At 40.2% G+C, this 26,985-nt stretch overlaps 1 protein-coding gene across 1 annotated transcript in view; it reads left to right on the forward strand.

The window, feature by feature from the left end:
• drosha (drosha ribonuclease III) overlaps positions 1-26,985 on the forward strand; it is a 263,319-nt gene that overhangs the window by 32,033 nt on the left and 204,301 nt on the right. The window contains 3 exon segments of the mRNA XM_062020897.1: positions 2,590-2,759; positions 5,922-6,046; positions 21,235-21,334. Coding sequence (XP_061876881.1) covers positions 2,590-2,759; positions 5,922-6,046; positions 21,235-21,334 — 395 coding nt within the window.

The raw sequence follows: 26,985 nt of genomic DNA on the forward strand, positions 1-26,985 counted from the left end.
TTTGTACACCACCAACATCATGTAACACGGGAAGTCTTTTATCAACCCCCTTCTTTTCAAGTCTGAAACAAGTCAACTGTGTGTGCAGTTGTTGTATCATCTTGTAAAGAGCACACACATCCATCATTGTGTTTCCATTCCAATTACACATGGCTGGAAATAATATTTATGAATGGCAAATGATATACAGAGCGGAAACTGTTTACATCAGTGGTCCCCAACCTTTTTGGAGCTGGGGACCGGTCAACGCTTGAAAATTCGTCCCACGGACCGGTGGGGGGGTGGGGGATTTTTTTTTTGTTTGTTTGTTTGTTTTTTTTCCATAAAGAAAAATCATGTGTGCTTACGGACTGTATCCCTGCAGACTGTATTGATCTATATTTACATACACATACACAATATGTATATATTGTGTTTTTTATGTTGATTTAACTAAGTAAAAAAAAACTTTTTATTTTTATTTTTTTATTTTTTATTTTTTAAATTTCTTGCGCGGACCGGTACCGGGCCGCGCCCCGGTGGTTGGGGACCTCTGGTTTACATGATACATCAAATTAATCATATAAATCAATACAATCAATTAGCCTGTAAGGTGGGTATGCATTTAATTAAGAAAGGTGTGTTTTGATGCCGCGGCGTGAAGGAGTAACGGTGACTAAAGACCTGTCAGCAGATGCTATCTTGCTTCAGAGCAAGTTTTTGGATTTTTATATTACTTCAATTTTTTTACTTTTTTGAGTGTGTTAACATTGCTCTGTTGATTACTGGATCGCTAGGAGGACCGTTGATTAAGCGCGATAGCCGAGGTCATGAGTAAAGCGCGTTGACTTCAAACTGACACTAATTCTTATTAGCGTGCGTAACTTAAGTGACTTTTGTGGAGGAAATAAGGTTGTGTTGCTTCCTCATTTGTGATTAATACAAGGTGATTGTCAGTTCATATCTGTGTAGTTTTGTATGCGTGCAGTGAATGTGACAGCATGTCATTAATATGGCGGTCAGTTGGGTAAAAAAAATAAAAAATACAGATAGCCATATCATTTGTCCAGTATCTTAACAGTCCGCCTAGACCGGGGGTCGGCAACCCGTGGCTCTAAAGCCGCCACAGCAACTCCCTGGAGCTTTTAAAAAAATGGCTATTTTAAGCCAGTAATTTCCAGGAGTTATCTCATCCTCTGAGAAGCCTCCATTTTTCTAATGTTTTCCAATGTTGTAATAATGTGTGGAATAATCATTACATTTCAACATTTCTGTCAATGAAAATTTGCGTCAGCCTGCGATACATAGTCATTTTGATAGTAGGCTAATATAGACACATCATGTGTTGCCTTTATTATAACACTTGTATAAGGCTTTTAATTTTTTGCGGCTCCAGTCAGATTTGTATGTTTTATTTTTGGTTCATTATGGCTCTTTCAACATTTTGGGTTGCCGACCCCTGTCCTAGACTGACCCAATTAAGAACCGGTACCAAAAAATACCCGTACTTACCGTATTTTTTGGAGTATAAGTCGCTCCGGAGTATAAGTCGCACCGGCCGAAAATGCATAATAAATAAGGAAAAAAACATATATAAGTCGCACTGGAGTATGTCGCATTTTTTGGGGAAATTTATTTGATAAAACCCAACACCAAGAATAGACATTTGAAAGGCAATTTAAAATAAATAAAGAATAGTGAACAACAGGCTGAATAAGTGTATGTTATATGAGGCATAAATAACCAACTGAGAACGTGCCTGGTATGTTAACGTAACATATGGTAAGAGTCATTCAAATAACTATAACACATAGAACATGCTATACGTTTACCAAACAATCTGTCACTCCTAATCGCTAAATCCCATGAAATCTTATACGTCTAGTCTCTTACGTGAATGAGCTAAATAATATTATTTGATATTTTACGGTAATGTGTTAATAATTTCACACATAAGTCGCTCCTGAGTATAAGTCGCACCCCGGGCCAAACTATGAAAAAAAACTGCGACTTATAGTCCGAAAAATACGGTACTTGGTATACATCCCTAGCGGGATGCTTGCAACACATTTTTGCTTGCAACTTAAAGCATAACAATTAGCCAGAGAGACTGCTCTTATGTTAAAACACTCAAGATGAGATGACGTCAAAAGTCAGAAAATTTATTTTAATGAAGGGGGTGGGCATCAGGTAGTGACAGGAAGTGTTTTTTTTATGTCAGGCCTTGACCGAGCAGCAATGATAGCAGACCACCCACACCCCTAATGTTGACACACCCACACAAACTTGCTGTAGGGCTTTTTTTATGGGGACGGCGTGGCAAAGTTGGTAGAGTGGCCGTGCCAGCAATCGGAGGGTTGCTGGCTACCATCCTAGTCACGTCCGTTGTGTCCTTGGGCAAGACACTTCACCCTTGCTCCTGATGGGTGCTGGTAGCGCCTTGCATGGCAGCTCCCTCCATCAATGTGTGAATGTGTGTGTGAATGGGTGAATGTGGAAATACTGTCAAAGCGCTTTGAGTACCTTGAAGGTAGAAAAGCGCTATACAAGTACAACCCATTTATTTATGTGAAGGATCATTTTATTAAGCTCAAATGTGTTTTTGTGCAGACGGGGGCAAGGAGGTGTTGTCCATGCACCAGGTGCTGCTCTACCTCCTGCGCAGCAGCAAACCTCTGGTCCCCGAGGAGGAGATTGCCGACATGCTGCAGTGGGAGGAGCTGGAGTGGCAGAAGTATGCGGAGGAGTGCAAGGGCATGATCGTCACCAACCCGGGCTCGGTGAGTGAGGCCTTAGACCTCCTTTTTTTTTTTCTTTGTCAGGACAGGAGGAGGTGTTGTCGGTCCAAGGGCGTCCACCGCCCCCTTCCTGCAACCCGGTGCACCTCTTGTCCTGTTAGCCTGTGACACCGGCGTGCTCACCTATTATCCCCAAGGGCGTTTGCCCCCCCCCGGCCCCCCTCCCTGCTTTAATGTCACCGCGACGTGGGCTCACCTCCGTGTCGGGCCGGGCTTTGAGGGGGATGTACAGTAATTGTGCCCGGGTGAAGGTGACGCGCTGTCATCGCTAGCTAAAAGCGCCGCATACGAACAACCTTTGGCGAGGGTGACTTATTGAGTCACCCCCCCACCCCACCCCCCCCGTGGCAGCTCTGGATAGTCGCTGCCAGGGTTGTCAGATAGGTGGGGGTTTTATCCCAGCACTCTACTCAAGATAAAAATCAGCCGAGTACACTCACTCTCCGAGTCTCTATGAAGACATCAGTGCTGCATGTATCGCAGTCAACACTTTTAACATTGATATGTAAAGTACACCATGCTCAAGCTTACTGCTTTATTCTCTTCATTTCTTGTTTCATTGTCCAATTTTTGGTAGACCTTACATAAACAATGACAGACCGATGCTATATTTATTAGGGCTGTGAATCTTTGGGTGTCTCACGATTCGATTCAATATCGATTCTTGGGGTCACGATTCGATTCAAAATCTTTTTTTTTTTTTAATTCAACACGATTCTCGATTCAAAAACAATGTTTTCCCGATTCAAAACGATTCTCTATTCATTCAATACATAGGATTTCAGCAGGATCTACCCCAGTCTGCTGACATGCAAGCAGAGTAGTAGATTTTTGTAAAAAGCTTTTATAATTGTAAAGGACAATGTTTTATCAACTGATTGCAATAATGTAAATTTGTTTCAACTATTAAATGAACCAAAAAGAGGACATATTTTATCTTCGTGAAAATATTGGACACAGTGTGTTGTCAAGCTTATGAGATGCGATGCAAGTGTAAGCCTCTGTGACACTATTGTTCATTTATTTTATTTTTTATAAATATCTAATGATAATGTCAATGAGGGATTTTTAATCACTGCTATGTTGAAATTGTAACTACCGTATTTTTCGGACTGTAAGTCGCAGTTTTTTTCATAGTTTGGCTGGGGGTGCGACTTATACTAAGGAGCGACTTATGTGTGAAATTATTAACACATTACCGTAAAATATCAAAAATAGCTCATTCACGTAAGAGACTAGACGTATAAGATTTCATGGGATGTAGTGATTAGGAGTGACAGATTGTTTGGTAAACGTATAGCATGTTCTATATGTTATAGTTATTTGAATGACTCTTACCATAATATGTTACGTTGACATACCAGGCACCTTCTCAGTTGGTTATTTATGCCTCATATAACGTACACTTATTCAGCCTGTTGTTCACTATTCTTTATTTATTTTAAATTGCCTTTCAAATGTCTATTCTTGGTGTTGGGTTTTATCAAATACATTTGTAGTGATTTGATGAATTTGTTACCAATGTTTTAAGTGTTCCTTTGAACCTTAACCTCAAAAAGCATAGGATGGTGATAATCTAAACAAAAATTGGAAAGCAATTACTGTATTGATGTTTTGCTTGTTTTATAAAACACAGACTTAAAAGTAGATACTAGATGGCAGTACATGGACATACTCAGAGCTCATTGTCAAATGACTGTAGTGTTTTAGTTAGTTATAACTAATAATAGTTAGAATTAAGTATAATCACCGAAAGAAACTTCAACAAAGGCTTCCATATTGTTCGCTGTTGTCCCACCAGTCGCAGACATTCTCTGTGTATGTTGTACGTTTGAAAAGTGTTTGTCCATCTTAAACATGAATTTATGTTCCAACACATTTACTTTAGCACGATCATTTTTGTTTTTAAAGAGAGATGATGAAAGATTATCATCATACTTCAACATAGCTGTCATGTAAATGTTGCCCATTTAAAAATATATAAGTATGTTCCTAAAGGCTTAACAAATACATATAAACTTGTAAGTACAACTTGATACGCTACGTTACCCAGAAGGCTTAGCGTCGTAGACAGAAACAGGAAGTAGGTCTAAGCTCCGCAGGAGGACGGCAATTGTGCCGTTTGATCGATAAAGAGTAGATTTATTGTTACACTCTTGTTCCTGCTTCAACTACACAAGAAACAAACACAGGTTTTAATTAGACAGTTGATGTGTGCGTTTGAGCTCCGCTTAGAGACAAATGTTATTGGTGAAAATGATGTTGATTGGCCAAAATGGACGGGAACAATTGCATAAAGTCGCATAATTCGCGAGGATTGATTGAATTTGTGTAAATTAGTGCGATTGCAACATCACATATTCCTGGAGAGACTGTAGTGTATTTTCTCCAAAAGGTATGATCTGGAAGGCAAAAAACCTCATTACTCTCTGACAAATACATCAAAGTTTTGTGGCTAATTCAACAAAATAAAAAACAATATTTCAATGTTAGATCTTGCCATGATTGTCCTGCATGCAGAAATACCAACAGCCTGTTATTGACTATTATGCATGTGCACACTCATTAAGCAGAAATTGTACCGACTTTGGCTGCTCAAGGTAACCTGGAGGCTGCCAATCAATTGCTAGTGATTATTAGCAACATTACCAGTTCGGACGAGCGAGGACACAAATGTCGCCGCCCCGCACTCAGCTGTGCTGCATTCAAGGAGCAGCGTGCTTCCCAAGAATTAGCGACGACAATATGTTTGTGTCAGCAACAAAACCAAACTCCTCAGCTGGTCAGCTTTAAAGGCTAAACTCAAAGATGGACGCTCATGCTCTGTATGCGGGCGGTGATGCAAAAACACAGCGAATGTCAAGGTGAGCGGCGGCCTCCAGCCATCTGCCACCTGAGCTCATCGCACCGTATGCTCCGGTCCCCCCGTTTGATCCCACTAAAGGTCCAAGCAGGCTGTTTACGCTCCGGGAGTCGGCCGAGGGCTCCATAATCCTCCCATATAAAAGCATCCACACGTGCCGCTAGCGGGCCGCCCGCCCGGCCTGTTAGCTTCCCGTGTGGCAGATTGAATGCCATCACGTCGTCGACGAGCTTGTTTACACTCTTGACACGCTCACCTAGCCTTGTGATCTTGCTCCCTAGAAACCGAGCTCGGTGCGAATCGACCAGCTGGACCGGGAGCAGTTCAACCCAGACGTCATCACCTTCCCCGTCATCGTTCATTTCGGGATACGACCTGCTCAGCTCAGCTACGCTGGAGACCCTCAGTAAGAAGTGTTTTTGTTGTTCACTTTTAATTAAATATTTGTTGCAGTCAAGGTCAGGTTGGAATTCCATTGCCAACTTAATTTTTTACTTGTCCAGTCAACATGTGAGTTTACTAGCTCCGCCCACTGTGCTTGGTTTTCCCCTACTATTCATATCATCATCATCATCGGCGGTCACTCGAACGAGTATGACAATCCTTCTGGTAGGGGTGTATCCCTTTATGGAGGATGCCTGTGCGTTACTTTGTTTAACGTGGGGAGACTGGTGCACAGACAGTCACTACACGATCCTTGACAGAATCGGGTCAGGGTCCAGTGGCACGGAGTCCAAGACGACTGGGGACCCTTTTTCTTCTGCTGCATACTTCTTCCGCCATTACAGCCGTTGTGGTAGTTCTTAAATCTACCGTTTTCCGCCGTTGAGGTCTTCACCGTAACCCTGGCTAGGGGGCAGTCATGTACTAGGCCTTTGCCAAGGGCCACCTGGGTTAACAGTAGTAAAGGGGTTAACCAACTAGTGCCCCAAGACCCCATAGAGGAGCCTCCACTGCCAGATGCACTTTAACGTCATGCCCAGGACACCCCCTACTATTATAGCCCTATTAGCCCTCCACCTCAAGAGCACAACATAAAGTATTCGGGGATGCCTTGCTTATTGAGTTTAGCACTACTTTCACTCTCTTACATTGAGTTGCGATCCCAACACTACATTTCTGTATATTACTGTACTTTTCGGACTATAAAGCACATTTAAAATCATCCTTTCATTTTCTCAAAAATTGACAGCGCGCCTTATAACTAATGTACGTATTAATTCTGGTTGTCCTTACCGACCTCAAAGCAATTTTATGTGTCCATGGTGTAATAAGTGTGACCAGTAGATGGCAGTCACACATAAGATATACGTGTGGACTGCAGGTTGATGCCTGTTCAATAAATGATGCTAGCAAGTAAAGGTAGGCAAGCAACACCAGGACTTTGATGTTTTATTGAGAATATAGAACATTACACACAGAGCTCAAAAATCTGTCAAAGTGTTTTAGTACGACTTTGGCAAGCTACAAAGCCGCACCACTTGATGGTTTGTCGGGGCATTGCGGCTACCATTGTCAGACATACTGTATACGGGTATTATTATGGTGTCTAAGGACCCCAAAATGGAATTTATTTGACCTATTATACGAAACCAACTTTTAATACCTATTGGTACCTGCAGTTTTGTATTGAGATCTGCATAAGTCCCGAAAATGTGCGTGCATCCGCCTCTGTATTCCATAGTCATAGTCTGTAGGCTCCTTATTTTTCTCTCTCCTCTTGTTATGGGGCATTCATCCTCCGCTGTTGCCATTTCTAATATAAAGTAGCGTACCATTCCAACTTATATCTGTCAGTAGACTCGCTATGGAAGTACTAAAAACTACCGGTGCAACAATGATGACGGATAGAAGATGGTGTCAAAGTGGAGACATGTAAATAGACCGCCCACAAAACGGCGCATCCTGAAGAGACTGTCAGGAAGTGGCTTTAAGCGGTCTGTAAAACATAATGTATGCAACATTTTGACCAAAAAATGTAGATCACAAGTAGGTGTTTTGAATGTAGAAAAAACAACAACATAATATGACCCCTTTAATTTGCTTTATAATCCGGCGCACTGTCAGTTCCACGCTGTTAAAAGTGACATGACGTCAGACGCTGCCGCACAACTCTATAATGTTTACTTGCACACTATGAAAAATAGCATTTATATCATCCGTCAGTAGAAATGTTCATATTTCTGTCTGACAATTCCACTTCCCAGTAGAGAAAACATGTGGCGGTAAACTGAAGATGTTATTTTTGTTTTAGTTGCTTATATGCTAGCATTAATCCTGTTGTTATGACGTCATAAATGACTGTAGAATGTTCATCATTTGTAGTCTATGCTGTGTTGTAGGGTCTCTCTCTCTTTCACTCTACTCTGTTTCTTTTGCTCTATTTCTCTTGCACAGAGTAGTTTTTCCAATGAATATTTAATTATTTTGATGACTACTTTTACTTGAGTCATATTACTCGAAAGTACAGTACTCTTAAGTAGAGTTTTCGACTTTTCTACCCACTTCTGATGATACCAAAGATCTAATCAAAACAATCTCTTAGAGCCTCAGTAAGTTCCCATTAGCCTTGACTTCTGCACCGAAAGAAAACTACTAATCGTTAACGTAAGCAAAACCAGAAATGGAAGTTTTAAAGTAAAATGTTTGCAATGTTTGTATAAACAAATGGAGGATTTTTAACAGTTAGCGCAATATCTGGTAATGGAGGTCTTAATTAATTTATGGTGGCAGCCACAAAAAAATGAATATATGGGAATCACTCAACCTTATTTTACTGATCAATGTTTTATGCAATGTCATTTTTGTCGCACGTACAATTCTGCTCTCTCTGTCGATCACGTTAATTATATGACAATATATGTTACGAATGTGCACAATACACCTGCTATTTGTATGACTAATAAACAGGAATAATAAACACATTCATAATAATGTGATCCTTTAATCCCTATAAAATGCCTCTCACTGTTAAACACATTGTAAATTCAGGTTTACATATTAAGAAACAATTACAGGCATATTGTACAGTGTTTTACTTGCAAAGCATGAAGTTACACAATATCACGTCTTGTCTAAGCATCGTCCTGCTGGTAAATCATGAGTAATTCCACTTGTAAGACAGCGTTCTCTGCTGGTTTCATAGCTGCAACATTCAGTTTCTGCCGCTTTTTATCACTTTCGGGCACTTTCTTTTCTATGATAACATTGATCGTCAATAATTTGGTGTAAAACGCCGCCGTTGACTCTGGTGAAAAAAATTTAAAAAACGGGCAAAAATTCGGTCTACATGGCACCATTACGTTTTATAGAACTATGCAATACATCAGACCACGTTATATCAAATTTAACATGTACAACACTAAATTGGCCCTAGTGTGTGAATGTGAGTGTGAATGTTGTCTGTCTATCTGTGTTGGCCCTGCCATGAGGTGGCGACTTGTCCAGGGTGTACCCCGCCTTCCGCCCGATTGTAGCTGAGATAGGCTCCAGCGACCCCAAAGTAAATAAGCGGTACAAAATGGATGGCTGGATGGATGGGTAAAAAAGTGCAGGCAGCAGCTCACACGCTTCCTGTAGCATCCAGGAAGAAATTATGTAAGCCGGGTTGGAAAATGTCTCAACTATAATCTACGTCAAGGAGCCCAGAATTATTTTTATATAAACGTTCGCAATAGTTCAGGGTTTCTGACGAGGAAACCTTACAATGTATTAAATCCATAAACTGCTGAAAAATGGTGATTGAGTAGAATGTTAAACATCTTAAAGAGATTAGAGACAAGAAGATGTTTTTTTTTTTTTTTTGCTTTTTAACATGTAAAAATCGGTTCGTTCTTGGTGGCTAGCAATGCAGCTAATGGGAGCAACAAATTCTACCTCTAAATCACTTTGAAAAAGCATTCAAAAACCGTCAACAATACTTCATTTACGTTCCGTAACCTGTATGATAACCAAACTGTAGGGACATTGTTATTGTAAGAGCGAACACTGAGGAACTGTTTTTCTAGCGTAGTAACACTTTGGCATTAGCCGTAAAAGTTCGCTACAGAGAAAGAGACAAGCTGGCTTCTACGTCAGCGTGTTTGAGTTTGTAATGCACAACACACTGCTATAGAACAACAATCTGTACTGACTGAAAAACATGGACAATCATATTACAGTATTTGTAGAGTAATATTTCATATTTTGTTCGTATGCAGCTTGCAAGATAGTTTATGTAGTTGTAGTAACACACATGATGTGCTGCGTGTATCATGATCAACAGTATAGTGACTCACTCGATGGATAGTTGTTAGTTTGGTGCAGCTGGCCGGGGAAGTTTCCAGTTTATTTTGGGTAAGCGCGCCATTTACTGTATGTCGGCATAACTTGGCTTCAAGTTCCACTTTTACAGCGTCAAAATCATGCCGACCTCACTCTCTTGGTTTTCATCTGCTCCAATGTCTCACTCTTCCTTGGTGCTGGCTTCTAGAAGCAGCAATTCATTCTCGGTATATTCACCTTCAAAATTATAAGGTTGCAAATCCTCAGTTGTCCAAAAATAGTCATCTTCATTGTCTGGTACCAAGTCTGTCATGATTACAACACACACACCTTTTGTTTCCGGAAGTAGGAAGACACATTTCTTGCAAGAAGTCAGACTTGTGCTGCTATAGAAACGGAAAAATAATGCACTGACAAAATCATTGGTTAAAATGATCAAAATGAGGTAAATATTGTACATACTACTTATTGTTAAGATTGTGTCTGTTACATTATATATATACTTATAGTGTGTATATAAAACATATTACATATTGTTATGAAGGTGTCTGTTACTACATTATATATATACTTACAGTGTGTGTATAAAACATATTACATATTGTTATGAAGGTGTCTGTTACTACATTATATATATACTTGCAGTGTGTATATAAAACATATCACATATTGTTATGAAGGTGTCTGTTACTACATTATATATACAGTATACTTACAGTGTGTACGTATATAAACATATTGCATATTGTTATGAAGGTGTCTAATACTACATGATATAATACTTGCAGTGTGTATATAAAACGTTAATGGAGGGTTTTGAAGTTGTTTTAGAGGCTTTGGAGGTCACATTAGCCGCATCTTTCAAGCGTTTTTTTTATCATCTTTAAAATCCTAAAAATAACATGTGTTCTTGTCTTTCATAATTAATTGTGAACGATAGGCAAAATTCCCCCCAAAAATGCAGTTCCCCTTTAAAGCCGTGTCCAGCTGTTTACTGACATATACTATTCATTTTTAAATACCTTTTACTACAAATCAATATCAGCTTAAAAAATTGGTTATCGACCTCCTTTACTTCTAATAATTGGCTCTGCTACGCTGCGCAGCTGTGCACATGTTTGTTCAACCCCCTAACACACACACACACACACACACACACACACACACACAGACTCATACTGTACTTAGATGATGTTTGAATGACAGAATTGTCTTTGATGGAACATTCAGCACATCTTCTTATAGACTTCAGGAATGTGTTCTGAATTCCAAATGTACTGTATTTCATAAAACCCAACATAAATGTCATCCAGCTCCTTTTTAGCTCCCAAGCTTTGTACCCGCCCCTCCTCATTCACCAGTGGTCTCCCCGAACGCCGGCTCCCTGCTTCCCCCGCGCGTCGCACCGCGAGGAGGTTGAGTGTGGCGTTTGCGAAACAGACTCGATAGATTGGAAAAGGGAATAGACGGCTGAGGAGACACGCAGCGTGACATTTTCGCATGCGTCGTCACGAGTGCCGGGATCTCTTCCATCGGGTGTCGCCGCCACCGCCGCAGTTTATTTTCTGCGCATAGTAATGTTTTGTGTGTACAACTTGAGGCCGCAGGAGGGGATAGTGCACTGTGCTGCTGCATAATTAACAAAAGCAGTGTATAAGATCATCAGAGCTGACGTCCTGGAGGAGTTGAGATGCTACATGGAGGGAAAAAAAGTCTTCTTGAAGTACAAACCCCGTTTCCATATGAGTTGGGAAATTGTGTTAGATGTAAATATTAACGGAATACGATGATTTGCAAATCATTTTCAACCCATATTCAGTTGAATATGCTACAAAGACAACATTTGATGTTCAAACTAATAAACTTTTTTTTTGTTGCAAATAATCATTAACTTTAGAATTTGATGCCAGCAACACGTGACAAAGAAGTTGGGAAAGGTGGCAATAAATACTGATAAAGTTGAGGAATGCTCATCAAACACTTATTTGGAACATCCCACAGGTGAACAGGCAAATTGGGAACAGGTGGATGCCATGATTGGGTATAAAAGTAGATTCCATGAAATGCTCAGTCATTCACAAACAAGGATGGGGCGAGGGTCACCACTTTGTCAACAAATGCGTGAGCAAATTGTTGAACAGTTTAAGAAAAACCTTTCTCAACCAGCTATTGCAAGGAATTTAGGGATTTCACCATCTACGGTCCGTAATATCATCAAAGGGTTCAGAATCACTGCAGCTAAGCCCGTGACCTTCGATCCCTCAGGCGGTACTGCATCAACAAGCGACATCAGTGTGTAAAGGATATCACCACATGGGCTCAGGAACACTTCAGAAACCCACTGTCAGTAACTACAGTTGGTCGCTACATCTGTAAGTGCAAGTTAAAACTCTCCTATGCAAGGCGAAAACCGTTTATCAACAACACCCAGAAACGCCGTCGGCTTCGCTGGGCCTGAGCTCATCTAAGATGGACTGATACAAAGTGGAAAAGTGTTCTGTGGTCTGACGAGTCCACATTTCAAATTGTTTTTGGAAACTGTGGACGTCGTGTCCTCCGGACCAAAGAGGAAAAGAACCATCCGGATTGTTATAGGCGCAAAGTTGAAAAGCCAGCATCTGTGATGGTATGGGGGTGTATTAGTGCCCAAGACATGGGTAACTTACACATCTGTGAAGGCGCCATTAATGCTGAAAGGTACATACAGGTTTTGGAGCAAGATAATAGCAGTCCCACATCACTAGCAAGATAAATCACTGTTTTTGTTAGAATTTCAACTTCTACACTGCAAGTAAGTTTCTAGAAGGTTTAGTAAAGGTATAGAAAACCAACAGACCCAACAGGAATGATGTGCATGCTGCTGATTCTGTGAAACTGAATCATTTACTGAAAGGGTCGTGTTCAAAAAAATAGCAGTGCTGCGTTCCATAAGTGACATCATTGATTATGTGTAAAAAAAAATATGTTAAACAAGTGGCCCTTATTTTAGGATCAAGGCAACTGACGCTGCATATGCTGGCTGTGCATTTGTCCTTGGAAAAACAGTGTAAAATGGGTCGTTGAAGACACTGTTCAGAAGAAGAGTGTTCTTTGATTAAGAATTTAATAAAAGAGGGGAAAACCTATAAGGAAGTGCAGAAAATTATAGGCTGTTTAGCTAAAATGATATCAAACACTTTAAAATGGCAGCCAAAACCAAAAAGACGAGGAACAAAAAGAAAAACGACTATTGAAATGGATCGGAGAATAACCAAAATGGCAAAGGCTCAGCCAATGATCAGCTCCAGGACGATCAAAGAAGATCTAAGATGGCCTGTGAGTACTGTAACAATCAGACCACGTCTATGTGAAGCCAAGCTAGCAGCAATAAACCCCCGCAAAGTCCCATTGTTTAAAAAAAAAAGACGTGTGCTGAAGCGGTTACAATTTGCCAAAAAACACATTGACTGGCCTAAAAAGAAATGGCCTAAAATTTGGGGACTGATGAGAGTAAGATTGTTCTTTTTGGGTCTAAGGGCCACAGACAGTTTGTCAGACGTCCTGCAAACACTGAATTCAAGCCCCAGTACACAGTGAAGACGGTGAAGCATGGTGGTGCAAGCATCATGATATGGGGATGTTTCTCGTACTATGGTGTTGGTCCTATTTATCGCATACCAGGGATCATGGATCAGTTTTAGTACATCAGAATACTGGAAGAAGTCATGTTGCCGTATTCTGAAGAGGAAATGCCCTTGAAATGGGTATTTCAACAAGACAATGACCCCAAACACACCAGCAAGCAAGTAAAATCATGGTTCCAGACAAACAGAGTTCAAGTAATGGAGTGGCCAGCACAATCCCTGAACCTTAATCCCATTGAAAACTTGTGGGCTGACATAAAGAATTCTGTTCATGAGGCAAAACCAAAAAATGCAGAGGAATTGTGGAACGTAGTACAATTGTCCTGGGCTGCAATACCTGTCGACTCCATGTGCCACAGATGTGAAGCAGTTATCAGAAACCGAGGTTATGCAACTAAATTATAGTTAATAACTCTAAGGAAAGTTGAATCTGCAAGCCTTTCTTAGTTTATACAGTACATTTGAGTTTTATAAAGAAAGATGTCAACACTGCTATTTTTTTGTTTTATATTTCTTGACTTTCTGTAAAATATTGTCAAATTGAATTACTTTTTTCCAATTTTCTGGCTTTGAAATTGAATGTGCAGTCTCTCCAATGCATTTGTGTTCATTAAAATACAATTTATTTGAAGAATTTTGAGGTTTACACAGCTTTTTAAACACACTGCTATTATTATGAACATAACTGTATGTTGTCATCCAAGCAACGTTACCATGGACGCCCCTGCTTATTTCAGCAAGACAATGCCAAGCCACGTGTTACATCAACGTGGCTTCATAGTAAAAGAGTGCAGGTACTAGACTGGCCTGCCTGTAGTCCAGACCTGTCTCCCATTGAAAATGTGTGGCGCATTATGAAGCCTAAAATACCACAACAGAGACCCCCGGACTGTTGAACAACTTAAGCTGTACATCAAGCAAGAATGGGAAAGAATTCCACCTGAGAAGCTTCAAAAATGTGTCTCCTCAGTTCCCAAACGTTTACAGGGTGTTGTTAAAAGGAAAGGCCATGTAACACAGTGGTGAACATGCCCTTTCCCAACTACTTTGGCATGTGTTGCAGCCATGAAATTCTAAGTTAATTATTATTTGCAAAAAAAAAATAAAGTTTATGAGTTTTAACATCAAATATCTTGTCTTTGTAGTGCATTCAATTGAATATGGGTTGAAAAGGATTTGCAAATCACTGTATTCCATTTATATTTACATCTAACACAATTTCCCAACTCATATGGAAACTGGGTTTGTAGATGCTAACATGAGGACGACTGTTAGCGAGGACTAACACAGGCGCTTCCTCCCCTTGACTCACTCGTGTCCTCACCCCTCGCCGCCGCGTCTCGGCCGCCTGCCCTTTGAGCGCTTTCATCTCCGGCCGCCATGTCGAACTCCTCAAAGTGGCACAGGCGACAAATTTATGGATGGACTGGGACGTCATTAGTGGATGCAGGAAGGGTCCTCGTAAAAGATCGGTGTTAAGACTTTTACGTCGCCGCTAATGATGCGTGTCAAGAGGCCACGCGATGCTGCCGATGGCGGCCATGCCACAGACCGAAAGCTTCAGACGAAGCATCAGCAGCATGCGTGACGTACTCACAGCGAGCCAATCGTAACACGCTTAGGCCCATTTTATACCCAACGTCCAACACCCTTGGGTCATGTGATCTCTGCCCAAGTCTGGCAACCCCCCCTCTCGGCACAAACCTCTGGGCCAGGCGGTGGCATGATTGCATTTACACACACACATCCATGGGGCAACATTTTTTAAAGCAAAGTGTGACCCTCGGGCCAATTGCGGGCTGCAGCTCGCAACATATTGTTGAAATACACACAAAAAAAGAATGAATACATCTTTTTTAGTGATGTCCGATAATGGCTTTTCTGCCGGTATCAGATATTCCGATATTGTCCAACTCTTAATTACCGATTCCGATATCAACCGATACATACAGTCGTGGAATTAACACATTATAATGCCTAATTTTTTTGTGATGCCCCGCTGGATGCATTAAACAATGTAACAAGGTTTTCCAAAATTAATCAACTCAAGTTATGGAAAAAAATGCCAACATGGCACTGCCATATTTATTATTGAAGTCACAAAGTGCATTATTTTTTTTAACATGCCTCAAAACAGCAGCTTGGAATTTGGGACATGCTCTCCCTGAGAGAGCATGAGGAGGTTGGGGGGGGGGGGGGGCGGGGGGTGTATATTGTAGCGTCCCAGAAGAGTTAGGTGCTGCAAGGGGTTCTGGGTATTTGTTCTGTTGTGTTTATGTTGTGTTACGGTGCGGATGTTCTCCTGAAATGTGTTTGTCTTTCTTGTTTGGTGTGGATTCACAGTGTGGCGCATATTTGTAACAGTGTTAAAGTTGTTTATACGGCTACCCTCAGTGTGGCCTGTATGGATGTTGACCAAGTATGCATGTATTCACTTGTGTGTGTGAAAAGCCGTAGATATTATGTGACTGGACCGGCACGCAAAGACAGTGCCTTTTAAGGTTTATTGGCGCTCTGTACTTCTCCCTACGTCCGTGTACACAGCTGCGTTTTAAAAAGTCATACATTTTACTTTTTGAAACTGATACTGATAAATATTTTTGAAACCGATACCGATAATTTCTGATATTACAATTTAAAGCATTTATCGGCCGATAATATCGGACTGCCGATATTATCGGACATCTCTAATCTTTTTGATACTAAAAACAAATAATACACTTTGTCACCCGTAGTTATGTACAAAATTTTGTTATACTAGGTCATTATGTATTGTATTGTTGACAACGAATCAGATAATTATCATTACACTTGAGTGATGAGGCAGGACATTATTTTTGCTTCTTCCTGCTCCATTTTGGACACACACCATTTTTATTTTTTCTCTTTTAAATTCTCTTTTTAACGTACTATTGATTTTTCAGTTGATGATATTGTGTTGGATAGGTAGTTTTTTGTGTATGTTTGAAATACATTACGGAAATGAAAAATAATTGATTCCCCACAAATCTGACACAAAGTTCTGTCTTTAAATATATACACAGTGTTCTTAGCAATACTATACAAAAAAAAAAGTATCAAAATGGCCCCCTCATGCTTTGACTTTCAGTACTCCGGACACCCCTGTTATAAAGTCATAGAATGACTCATTGCGATCGTTCCTCACAAGTTATTAACGGACACATGTCATACTAAAAGGAAGCAGAGACTCAAAAAAAAATCAAAAAGTCAAAAGCCACTGCAGGTTCGCTCAAATTTAATGAAGGCATTCGCATCTCTTGCAAGTTATGAATGGCAGCAGCTGCCTTGCACAAAGGAAATAATTACAAGTACTGAAAATAATCCACAAAGGCAGGGGAGTTGCAGTCATCAATGTCCATTTCTCAGATTATATAATTGTTGATGACTGAAGTGCTGATATCAACCCAACCTAACCCCCCGCCCTAACCCTCTCCACATCCCACCCCCCGGATTGTAAATAATGTAAATAATTCAATGTATATACTCTGATGATTAACTTGTGTGATGACTGTATTATGCTGATAGTATATATTTATACCATGAATTGATTAACGTGGACCCCGACTTAAACAAGTTGAAAAACTTATTCGGGTGTTACCATTTAGTGGTCACTTGTACGGAATATGTACTGTACTGTGCAATCTACTAATAAAAGTCTCAATCAATCAATCATGCAGTGTAGAAGTGACAAGACAAGTTCCTTTTCAGCAACTTTGTTTGCTATTAGAGTAGAGCAGGTCTTCTTAACCTTTTTCATCGGGGCACAACTTTTCCACGACAGAGGGGCTCGGGATCTACTCAAATAGCAACACTGAATTAATAATCTTACTCTTGATTTTAGTCATATTAAAGATGTTACTTGCACAATATCAATGTCAGGTAGTTGTTGCAGTTGGGGAAATTTGCAATAATTTAGCACGAGGGCGGGGCGATAAAATATCAATATACATTGCAATAGACATGTAATCGATATCAATAAAAAATGCGTTCGATAACAAGTCAGATTTTTTTTTTTTGTTGGAAAAAAAAGGGAAGTTGCGAAACAAGGTTGGCTGGATGAACAAAGGCACTCGATCTTTGGTAACCGAGCAACGCAGGAAGTGATCACTGATCAGTAGGCGTGACACGCTAACAACCAATCATGTAACAGTATCAAGTTTGGTTGCGACTTCTTGTCTCACGGTCGATTCTTGAGTGAGAAGAGTAAGTAAAAATGAGTGCTGCACAGTGCAGAGAGATTGTGGGTAGAACAGGAAAAGTCACCTTGACATTATGGCAGTTTTTTGGATTTTTTAAAACCGACCGTAGTCAGACCAATGTGGTCTCTGTCATTTAGGGACGTAAACAACAATCGATTTCCAAATAAACCGCGATTCTTATTTGTAACGATTCTCAATTGATTAAAAAAAATAATCTAAAATGTTTTGTTTTTTCAAATATATATGTCTGTCCTGTCCTGCCCTGTCCAGCCACTCAGGCAAATCATGTTGTTGATGTAGATGTCCATATCTGCTGTACAGATTTACTTTAGTAAAGAGAAGCGTGGGATACTTTTGTAGTTGTATTTGATTTTATTAAATATTTTGGTAGAATTTTATTAAACAAAACCAGAAATGTATCACATCTGTATCTATTTTATGTAGGAATGTAGTTAATCACATAACTGACACCAAATGTTATTAAAAAGTATGGATTTTGAATCGGGGATCGGTTTGAATCGTTTTGAATCGGGAGTTAGTGGGCGGCCGAAAGTGGAGTCGACTCTCTTCGTTGCTTTGTTGGGTCTGCTCCTGTCTCTGGCCATGCTCCCTCCACCCCAGAGACGATGGCGTGGAACACCGCAGAGGCCACCATTGTGTATATGTTTCTTTTACTTTTTATTCTTAGCTGTATGTAGAAGTGGCTGGTTGCATCAGCTCTGCTCTTTTAATGTCTTTTACCTGTATCTCACCTTTTTTGTAAGGGGCGCCGGAAGTTGGCAGACCCGTCAGCGATCCGGTTCTGTCTCCCTGTAATGTTTGTCTGATCTTGAATGGGATTGTGCTGAAAATCTTAATTTCCCCTCAGGAATTAATAAAGTATTTCTGATTCTGATTCTGGATCAAATTGACACTCCCAAGAATCAAATCGCATTGTGTGGTGCCCAAAGAGTCACAGCCTTACTGTAATTTATGCAAGGCGCTCGTCCCCACCAAAACCGGTAATACCACACCACCTTAGCCAGGCTCACCCTTAAGAGCACAGCTATAACTTCCTGGCACTAAACCTGCTGACAATAGTTCTTCTCTGCTTTCTCTATGTTTACATTTGAATACTTTGCACTATTTTCTTACACTTTATTATTACATACTCCTTATTTTTGCACTTTCATTTTAAGACCTTATAGTTAAGTGTTCTGTATGATTTTACAATTTTGCTTACATTAATTGTTTTCCATGGTTGTGTGATTTTTCCTGTCCTTTCTGCCTTGGTGGCTGAGAATTATAATCAGAAAAAGGTTACATTTGAAATAAAAATGTTTGCATTAGAGATGTCCGATAATATCGGACTGCCGATATCGGCCGATAAATGCTTTAAAATGTAATGTCGGAAATTATCAGGATCTGTTTCAAAATTATCGGTATCGGTTTCAAAAAGTAAACTTTATGACTTTTTAAAACGCCGCTGTGTACACGGACATAGAGAGAAGTACAGAGCGCCAATAAACCTTAAAGGCACTGCCTTTGCGTGACGCCCCAGTCACATAATATCTACGGCTTTTCACACACACAAGTGAATGCAAGGCATACTTGGTCAACAGCCATACGGGTCACACTGAGGGTAGCCGTATAAACAACTTTAACACTGTTACAAATATGCGCCACACTGTGAACCCACACCAAACAAGAATGACAAACACATTTCGGGAGAACATCCGCACTGTAACACAACATAAACACAACAGAACAAATACCCCCCGCCCCACACACACACACTTACACCTCAACCCCGCCCCGCCCACCTCAACCTCCTCATGCTCTCTCAGGGAGAGCATGTCCCAAATTTCAAGCTGCTGTTTTGAGGCATGTTCAAAAAAATAATGCACTTTGTGACTTCAATAATAAATATGGCAGTGCCATGTTGGCATTTTTTTCCATAACTTGAGTTGATTTATTTTGGAAAACCTTGTTACATTGTTTAATGCATCCAGCGGGGCATCACAACAAAATTAGGCATAATAATGTGTCAATTCCACAACTGTATATATCTGTATCCGTTGATATCAGAATCAGTAATTAAGAGTTGGACAATATCGGAATATCGGCAAAAAAGCCATTTTCGGACATCTCTAGTTTGCATTTATTCTATTTTTTTCCTGGTTCTGTTTTCAGTAGGTCATAAAAAATATAAATAATTAACGATATCGACTGATACAAAACACTTATATCGTGATAGTTTTCAGCCATATCGTCCCCAGCCCTATTTATCAGCGAAATGAGTCACACATAGCTGCTTCTTCTTTTGAACTGGTTGCTACTGTTCACGTTAGAACCGAATTTTGGTATTTTACAGGAAAAGTGTTTGTCAAAAGGTTGCCAAGTCAGCAAACGGAGAAGTTATGACGCCTGCTTTAAGATAATGGTGAGACTAAAAACGGCTCACCAAACGACTGTAGAGTAGCTGAGAAATAGGGTATTAGTGAGAGTAAAGTACGCAGATGGCGCACCCAGAGTGACCGTCAGTAAAGGCTTATCGTGGTCGCGTCCCCCAGATTGACAGCAGCTTTGAAAGGAGTCTTGACAAAGACACTTGTTGTGCCTTATAGTCACGTCTATACGGTATAAACAATGGCTCAGACGCGACACTAATAACATGGTGTGTCAGCGGAGGTGTGCAGGGGAAGAGCAAGCATATGCTAATGAAGCTTGGGGAGCGCAGAGAGCTTTGGAAAGGTCATTGGCGCAGAATGGAGACACGCAGACCTCCCAGGATGGATATTCGTCTTCCTCCTCTCCGTCTCCTTTTCCGCTCAGGACGCCTCAGTGCAGAGGTGGCGGCGTGCTGATAATCGCCGCCGTAAAGCCATCTCATTCCCTCGCCTCAGTCTCTAATGAAGTCCCCGGTATTAAAGCTCTATAATTCTTCTATCCTTTCCCTTCCTTCTCTTTCTCTCGCCCCCTCTTCATTGCTAAGTCTCTCGCCCTTTCACTCTGTCCGATCGTCCAAGCCGCACCACCTTAACTCGCCCCACCAATCATAATTGAATAATTCTGGGTAAATGAGCAGAAAGTCTGCTGAATGGGAGCAGAACGGTCACACTCAGTGCATCAATCAGAAGGCCTGATTGAAAAGTGCGGGGGAGGGGGTTCGGCCTCATGGTGGCCGGCGGGGTGGCTTCGTGTCACCTTGCCGATAACGCCCGCACTCTTTTCACATGCAAATGAGCGCAAAGACAATGAAGCTTTGTAGCACATGAAAACGAGGTAGATGTGGTGTCGCCGGTTGGGCCAGCGCCCAAAAAAATGCAAGTGAACTCTACTCGGAGTTCAAACGGCTGCAAACACGCAACCTTTGCTGCCTGCCGCCCTGAAACAAAAGCATCAAACGCGGACATATCTGCGGGCAGCTCTCAAATGAAGTTTAATAACGGGCGGGCTGCAGGATGAAATATTGATGTGTTGCTCGCCTCCTTTCATTTTCTTGCCAGGTACCAGAAGCTATGGAAGAGCTATGTGAAACTGCGCCACCTGCTGGCCAACAGCCCCAAAGTCAAGCAACTGGACAAGCAGAAGCTGATGCAGAGAGAGGTGAGCTCAGGGAAGACACTTGGAATGTTGCTTGTTGCCAAGACATTTATTCATGCTGGTAAAACACACGTAATTAATCACACTTTTGCGTGCATCATTTTAATTCATCTAAAAAAAAAAAAAGACCCTGATATTTGGACTCAAATGCAATTTTATTATTGTTGTATTGTCATCCAGAAATATTTTTTACTTAAATGCACATCATTTGTTCAAAACTTGGGAGTTTCTGTCACACAGACACACACACAAACACAGTAGGTATAACACACATATGTGTGTGTGGGTGTGTGTATATATAAATACAGTACAGGTCAAAAGTTTGGACACACCTTCTTCTGATTCAATGCGTTTTCTTTATTTTCATGACTATTTACATTGTAGATTGTCACTGAAGGCATCAAAACTATGAATGAACACGTGGAGTTATGTACCGGTACTTAAAAAAAAAAAGGGAAATAACTGAAAACATGTTTTATGTTCTAGTTTCTTCTAAATAGCCACCCTTTGCTCTGATTACTGCTTTGCACACTCTTGCCATTCTCTCGATGAGCTTCAAGCACACCTGTGAAGTGAAAACCATTTCAGGTGACTACCTCTTGAAGCTCATCGAGAGAATGCTAAGAGTGTGCGAAGGAGTACTCAGAGCAAACGGTGGCTATTTCGAAGAAACTAGAATATAAAACATGTTTTCAGTTATTTCACCTTTTTTTGTTAAGTACATAACTCCACATGTGTTCATTCTTAGTTTTGATATCTTCAATGACAATATACAATGTAAATAGTCATGAAAATATAGATGACCTGTACTGTATGTGTAGGCGGGGTACACCCTGGACAAGTCGCCACCTCATCGCAGGGCCAACACAGACAAACATTACAATATAAAAAATCTCTCCTTCTCACCCTGGTGGGGTGGTATCTGTGTCATCCACAAGCTCGGGTCCTTTACCAGAGGCCTGGGAGTTTGAGGGTTATGCGCAGTATCTTGGCTGTTCCTAGGACTGCGCTCCTCTGGACTGAGGCTTCAGATGTTTGATAGACACGGGAGACTGGGGTTCGAATCCCGGTTGGGACAAAAACATCATCCAGTAAGGGTCCTTAGGCAAGCCCCCTCATGATACCCCCGCCTACGTCATATTATCATTGTTTTCTCAATTTAAAACACTACCTTATGGTCTACATAACATTTAATGGTTTGGTCAAAATGTTGCATAGATGATGTTTTACAGATCATCTTCAAGCCTCTTTCTGACAGTCGCTTCAGGATGCGTCGTTTTGTGGGCGGTCTTATTTACGTGGCTCCACTTTGACAGCGTCTTCTCTTCGTAATCTTTGTATTAGTGGTGTCGCGTGCAAGGACGGGAGTGGAATAAGTGTCAAACAATGGGGCCAACTGTTTTAATGACATTCAGACTTTACTTAGATAACTGAGTTCACTAGTGCAACAACAACACCGGAAATATGTCCCGTGAAAAACCGTCCAACCGGAACTCTCTAATAACTAAAGTTCCGTGGTGAATTATGTAAACACACTACACCGGTATGTTTTTAGTGCTTCCATAGTCAGTCTATTGACAGTGAGAACTTTGCGCTACTTTATATTAGAAAAGACAACGGCGGAGGATGAATGCCCCATAACAAGAAGATAGAGAAAACGAAGCTTATCTACTACGGTGTCGGCACGGACTACAATGGCGGACACGGGTACATTTTCAGGACTTATGCAGATCCAAATACAGATCAGCAGGTACCAGAAGGTAAGAAAAGTTGGATTTGCATAGTATTGCAAAACAAAACGCCAGATAATATGTCTGGGTGCCATTTTACGGCCCTTATACACACACCGTTATAATACACGTACGTCTGACTACGGTAGCCGTAATGCGCCGACAATCCAAGCAGTGCGCCTTCATAGCTTACCAAAGTCGAACTAGAACATTTTGACAGATTTTTGAGAGCCATGTGTAATGTTTTATATTCTCAATGGAACAATTAAAGTTTTGGTGTTGTTTACTGGCGTCATATTGCAGTTTACACGTATCTCTTATGTGTGACTACCATCTACTGGTCACACTTATTACACCATGTACCAAATACAATTGCTTCAAGGTTAGTAAGCACAACCAGAATTATCCCGTACATTAGGCGCACCGGATGATTTTTGAGAAAATAAAAGGATTTTAAGTGCGGCTTATAGTCCGAAAAATACGGTGTGTGTCAAACAATATGTATATATATATGTATGTATATATATATATATATATATATATATATATATATATATATATATATATATATATATATATATATATATATATATATATATATATATATATATATATATATATATATATACTACCGTTCAAAAGTTTGGGGCCACCCAAACAATTTTGTGGAATAGCCTTCATTTCTAAGAACAAGAATAGACTGTCGAGTTTCAGATGAAAGTTCTCTTTTTCTGGCCGTTTTGAACGTTTAATTGACCCCACAAATGTGATGCTCCAGAAACTCAATCGGCTCAAAGGAAGGTCAGTTTTGTAGCTTCTGTAACGAGCTAAACTGTTTTCAGATGTGTGAACATAATTGCACAAGGGTTTTCTAATCATCAATTAGCCTTCTGAGCCAATGAGCAAACACATTGTACCATTAGAACACTGGAGTGATAGTTTCTGGAAATGGGCCTCTATACACCTATGTAGATATTGCACCAAAAACCAGATATTTGCAGCTACAATAGTCATTTACCACATTAGCAATGTATAGAATGTATTTCTTTAAAGTTAAGACTAGTTTAAAGTTATCTTCATTGAAAAGTACAGTGCTTTTCCTTCAAAAATAAGGACATTTCAATGTGACCCCAAACTTTTGAACGGTAGTGTGTGTGTGTATATATATATATGTATGTATATATATATATATATATATATGTATATATATATAATATAAAACAATATGTATATATTTGTGTGTGAGTGTAGATATGTGTGTGTATGTATTATTAAACATAGCAAGGGGGTAATGGATCAACAATCTCTTTATCATCAAATCAACACAACCACCTAATACTGTCAAAGCGCGCGCACACACAAAATTCCCTTTGGTGCTCTCAAATACGTTGACCACCATGTTGCTACAATAATTACAAAAAAAAGTCAAATACTTTTTACTTTGTTGTTCGTGAACAGCAGATGACGACCGCAGAAAAAAGGAGGGACCGTATGTGTGGGTTCCCCCGCCTCTCTATGTCGAAGTACGTAGAGATTCCTTCTTTCTTTCCAGGAAGGTTTGTTGCCTTTTATGGACCCATATTGAGTAAGCAAAATAGACAAAACACGCTATGAAGCACTGAGAGGTGCCGGCTGAGTAACATAATGTGACATGGGGGGCTCCGCCTCGCAAAGGTGGCTGCCTGCATGACATCCCAAAAATGGCCGCGCCTTATGGCTTCCAGTGGCAAACAAAATGATGAATGAATGAAACGTTCATACATCGAGATATGTTTCGCACACAGACGCACATTTGGTTCAATCTAAAAGTTTGTGTATCGAAAAGTTTGCAAATAAAGGAGTTTGCAAATTGAGGATCCATTGAAGTGCAGGACTAATAGACTAAAAAACTCCTTTGTCCCACACGCCATTAGACTGTACAACTCCTCTCTGGGAGGGAGGGGGGTATTAGAATGACGGGGGATGCAAAACAATAACAGTGTAATACGTTTTCATAAGATGGTCACTAATGCCTAGTTTCTCTTGTTATATTCTTATTTTACTGTTATATTTGTATTCTCATTGATGCTTTTTGTTTTTATTCTACTGTAATATTTTTCTATTTTGTTTCCATTTATACCCCCATTATTTACTTTTTAAAATTCGATCTCAATTCTGTACACTGCTGCTGGAATTTTAATTTTCCTGAGGGAACTCTCCTGAAGGAATCAATAAAGTACTATCTATCTATCCATCTATCCATCTATCCATCTATCTATCTATCTATCTATCTATCTATCTATCTATCTATCTATCTATCTATCTATCTATCTATCTATCTATCTATCTATCTATCTATCTATCTATCTATCTATCTATCTATCTATCTATCTATCTATCTATCTATCTATCTAGTTCACTAATGAAAGTGGTTGCCACCACATGCACTCACACAAACACACACACACACGGGTGCGCTACTAATACTATGGGGGAATAACAAACATTCAATAAAGTGACAATCATCATCAATAATAATCTTACAATACCCCGTTTGTGGACAATGAGAGACGCAGCCATTGACGCAAAATTAATCACTGTTGATGGTAGGGCCTGTCGATTGTTTTCACTGATAGTTAACAATGTCCTTCCAGTCCGCACACTACCAATGCTGAGCTAAACCAGCCAATGAGCACGCTCTTGTTGACTTTACGCTTTACTTAGCTACAGGCAACACCTTTCCAAGACTCATATTCACGCACTTTTCCCTCATGAGACTTATTCCAAATGCATACACCAGATACACACACATATATGAAAGTTGGGGGAAAAAAAAGTAAAACATCCCATTCGTACTAATTATTTATATCTAATAGTTCCGTTAAGAAATCAATTACTTTTGGGGGAAAGTACAGAGTAAGTAATTAGTTTTTGTAAGTAAACTTCCTATCAATGCTGACGGCAAAGCAACCTGCTCCACCTTTCAGGGAACTATCTACAGTTCAGGCAAAGGAATAGAGTCAAAATAAATTGCCCAATTAATCTGTGTTTATACGTTATTACTAATGTTTTGTGATGAATCGCAAGAGTTGAAGAATGAACTTCGCCAGCCCTACTAAAAACAAAACCTTACTCTCTAACAAAGCATCACCAGCACTTGTGTGCCATGTTTTCATACAGTCATGTGAAAAAGGAGGACACTACATTGCGTGAGTCTTCTACTCCTGATGCGCCACAAACAAGAGTGAACATGTGTCAATACATTCACCCCTACTGTGTTGCATGTGCTATTATTGTTCTCAATTGCATACATCCGGACACAGCCGCACACGTCCTTAGCAGCAGTCATGGCGCCTATTTTTGTAGTTGGCCATACTCTCTTAAACATCTCGTCGTACGCCAAAGACTCACTTGATTAAAGTACATTGTTTTATTTCCTATTTTCAAACACAGTGTTCCTGTTTTTTTTGTTGTTTTTTTTGTTTTTGTTTTTTTCCAAGTTTCAAGTTTTATTCACAATACCATAGAACAATTACAATAGTAGTGAATATCATTTAAGGATGGTGGTAAGTGAAAGGGTCCCCCAAATAAGCTAGAAGAAGCTTTTGGCAGGAGGTCCAGAGGACAGTATATACATGGAATGCTGAAACATGGTAGCAAGCACAAAAAACGCTGTATGATAAACACAAAATAATAGTACTAATACTAAAGCAAGCATGCACATACATACATACATTCATTCAACCATGCAAAACCCAACAGTAGTCTACCCCACATGAGGCATTAGAGATAGGTGGTTAATAGGTATGATTTCAGATTATTTTTGAAGTTGGAGAATGAATACAGCATCCTGAGGCTCTCATCAAGCAGGTTCCAAATCTTTGGTCCCCTGCATACAACACTTCGAGCAGTACAAGCCAGTAGACGATGTTTACCTGATATCAG

The sequence above is a fragment of the Entelurus aequoreus genome, linkage group LG15, assembly GCF_033978785.1.
Source record: "Entelurus aequoreus isolate RoL-2023_Sb linkage group LG15, RoL_Eaeq_v1.1, whole genome shotgun sequence".
Classification (NCBI taxonomy): Eukaryota; Metazoa; Chordata; class Actinopteri; order Syngnathiformes; family Syngnathidae; genus Entelurus; species Entelurus aequoreus.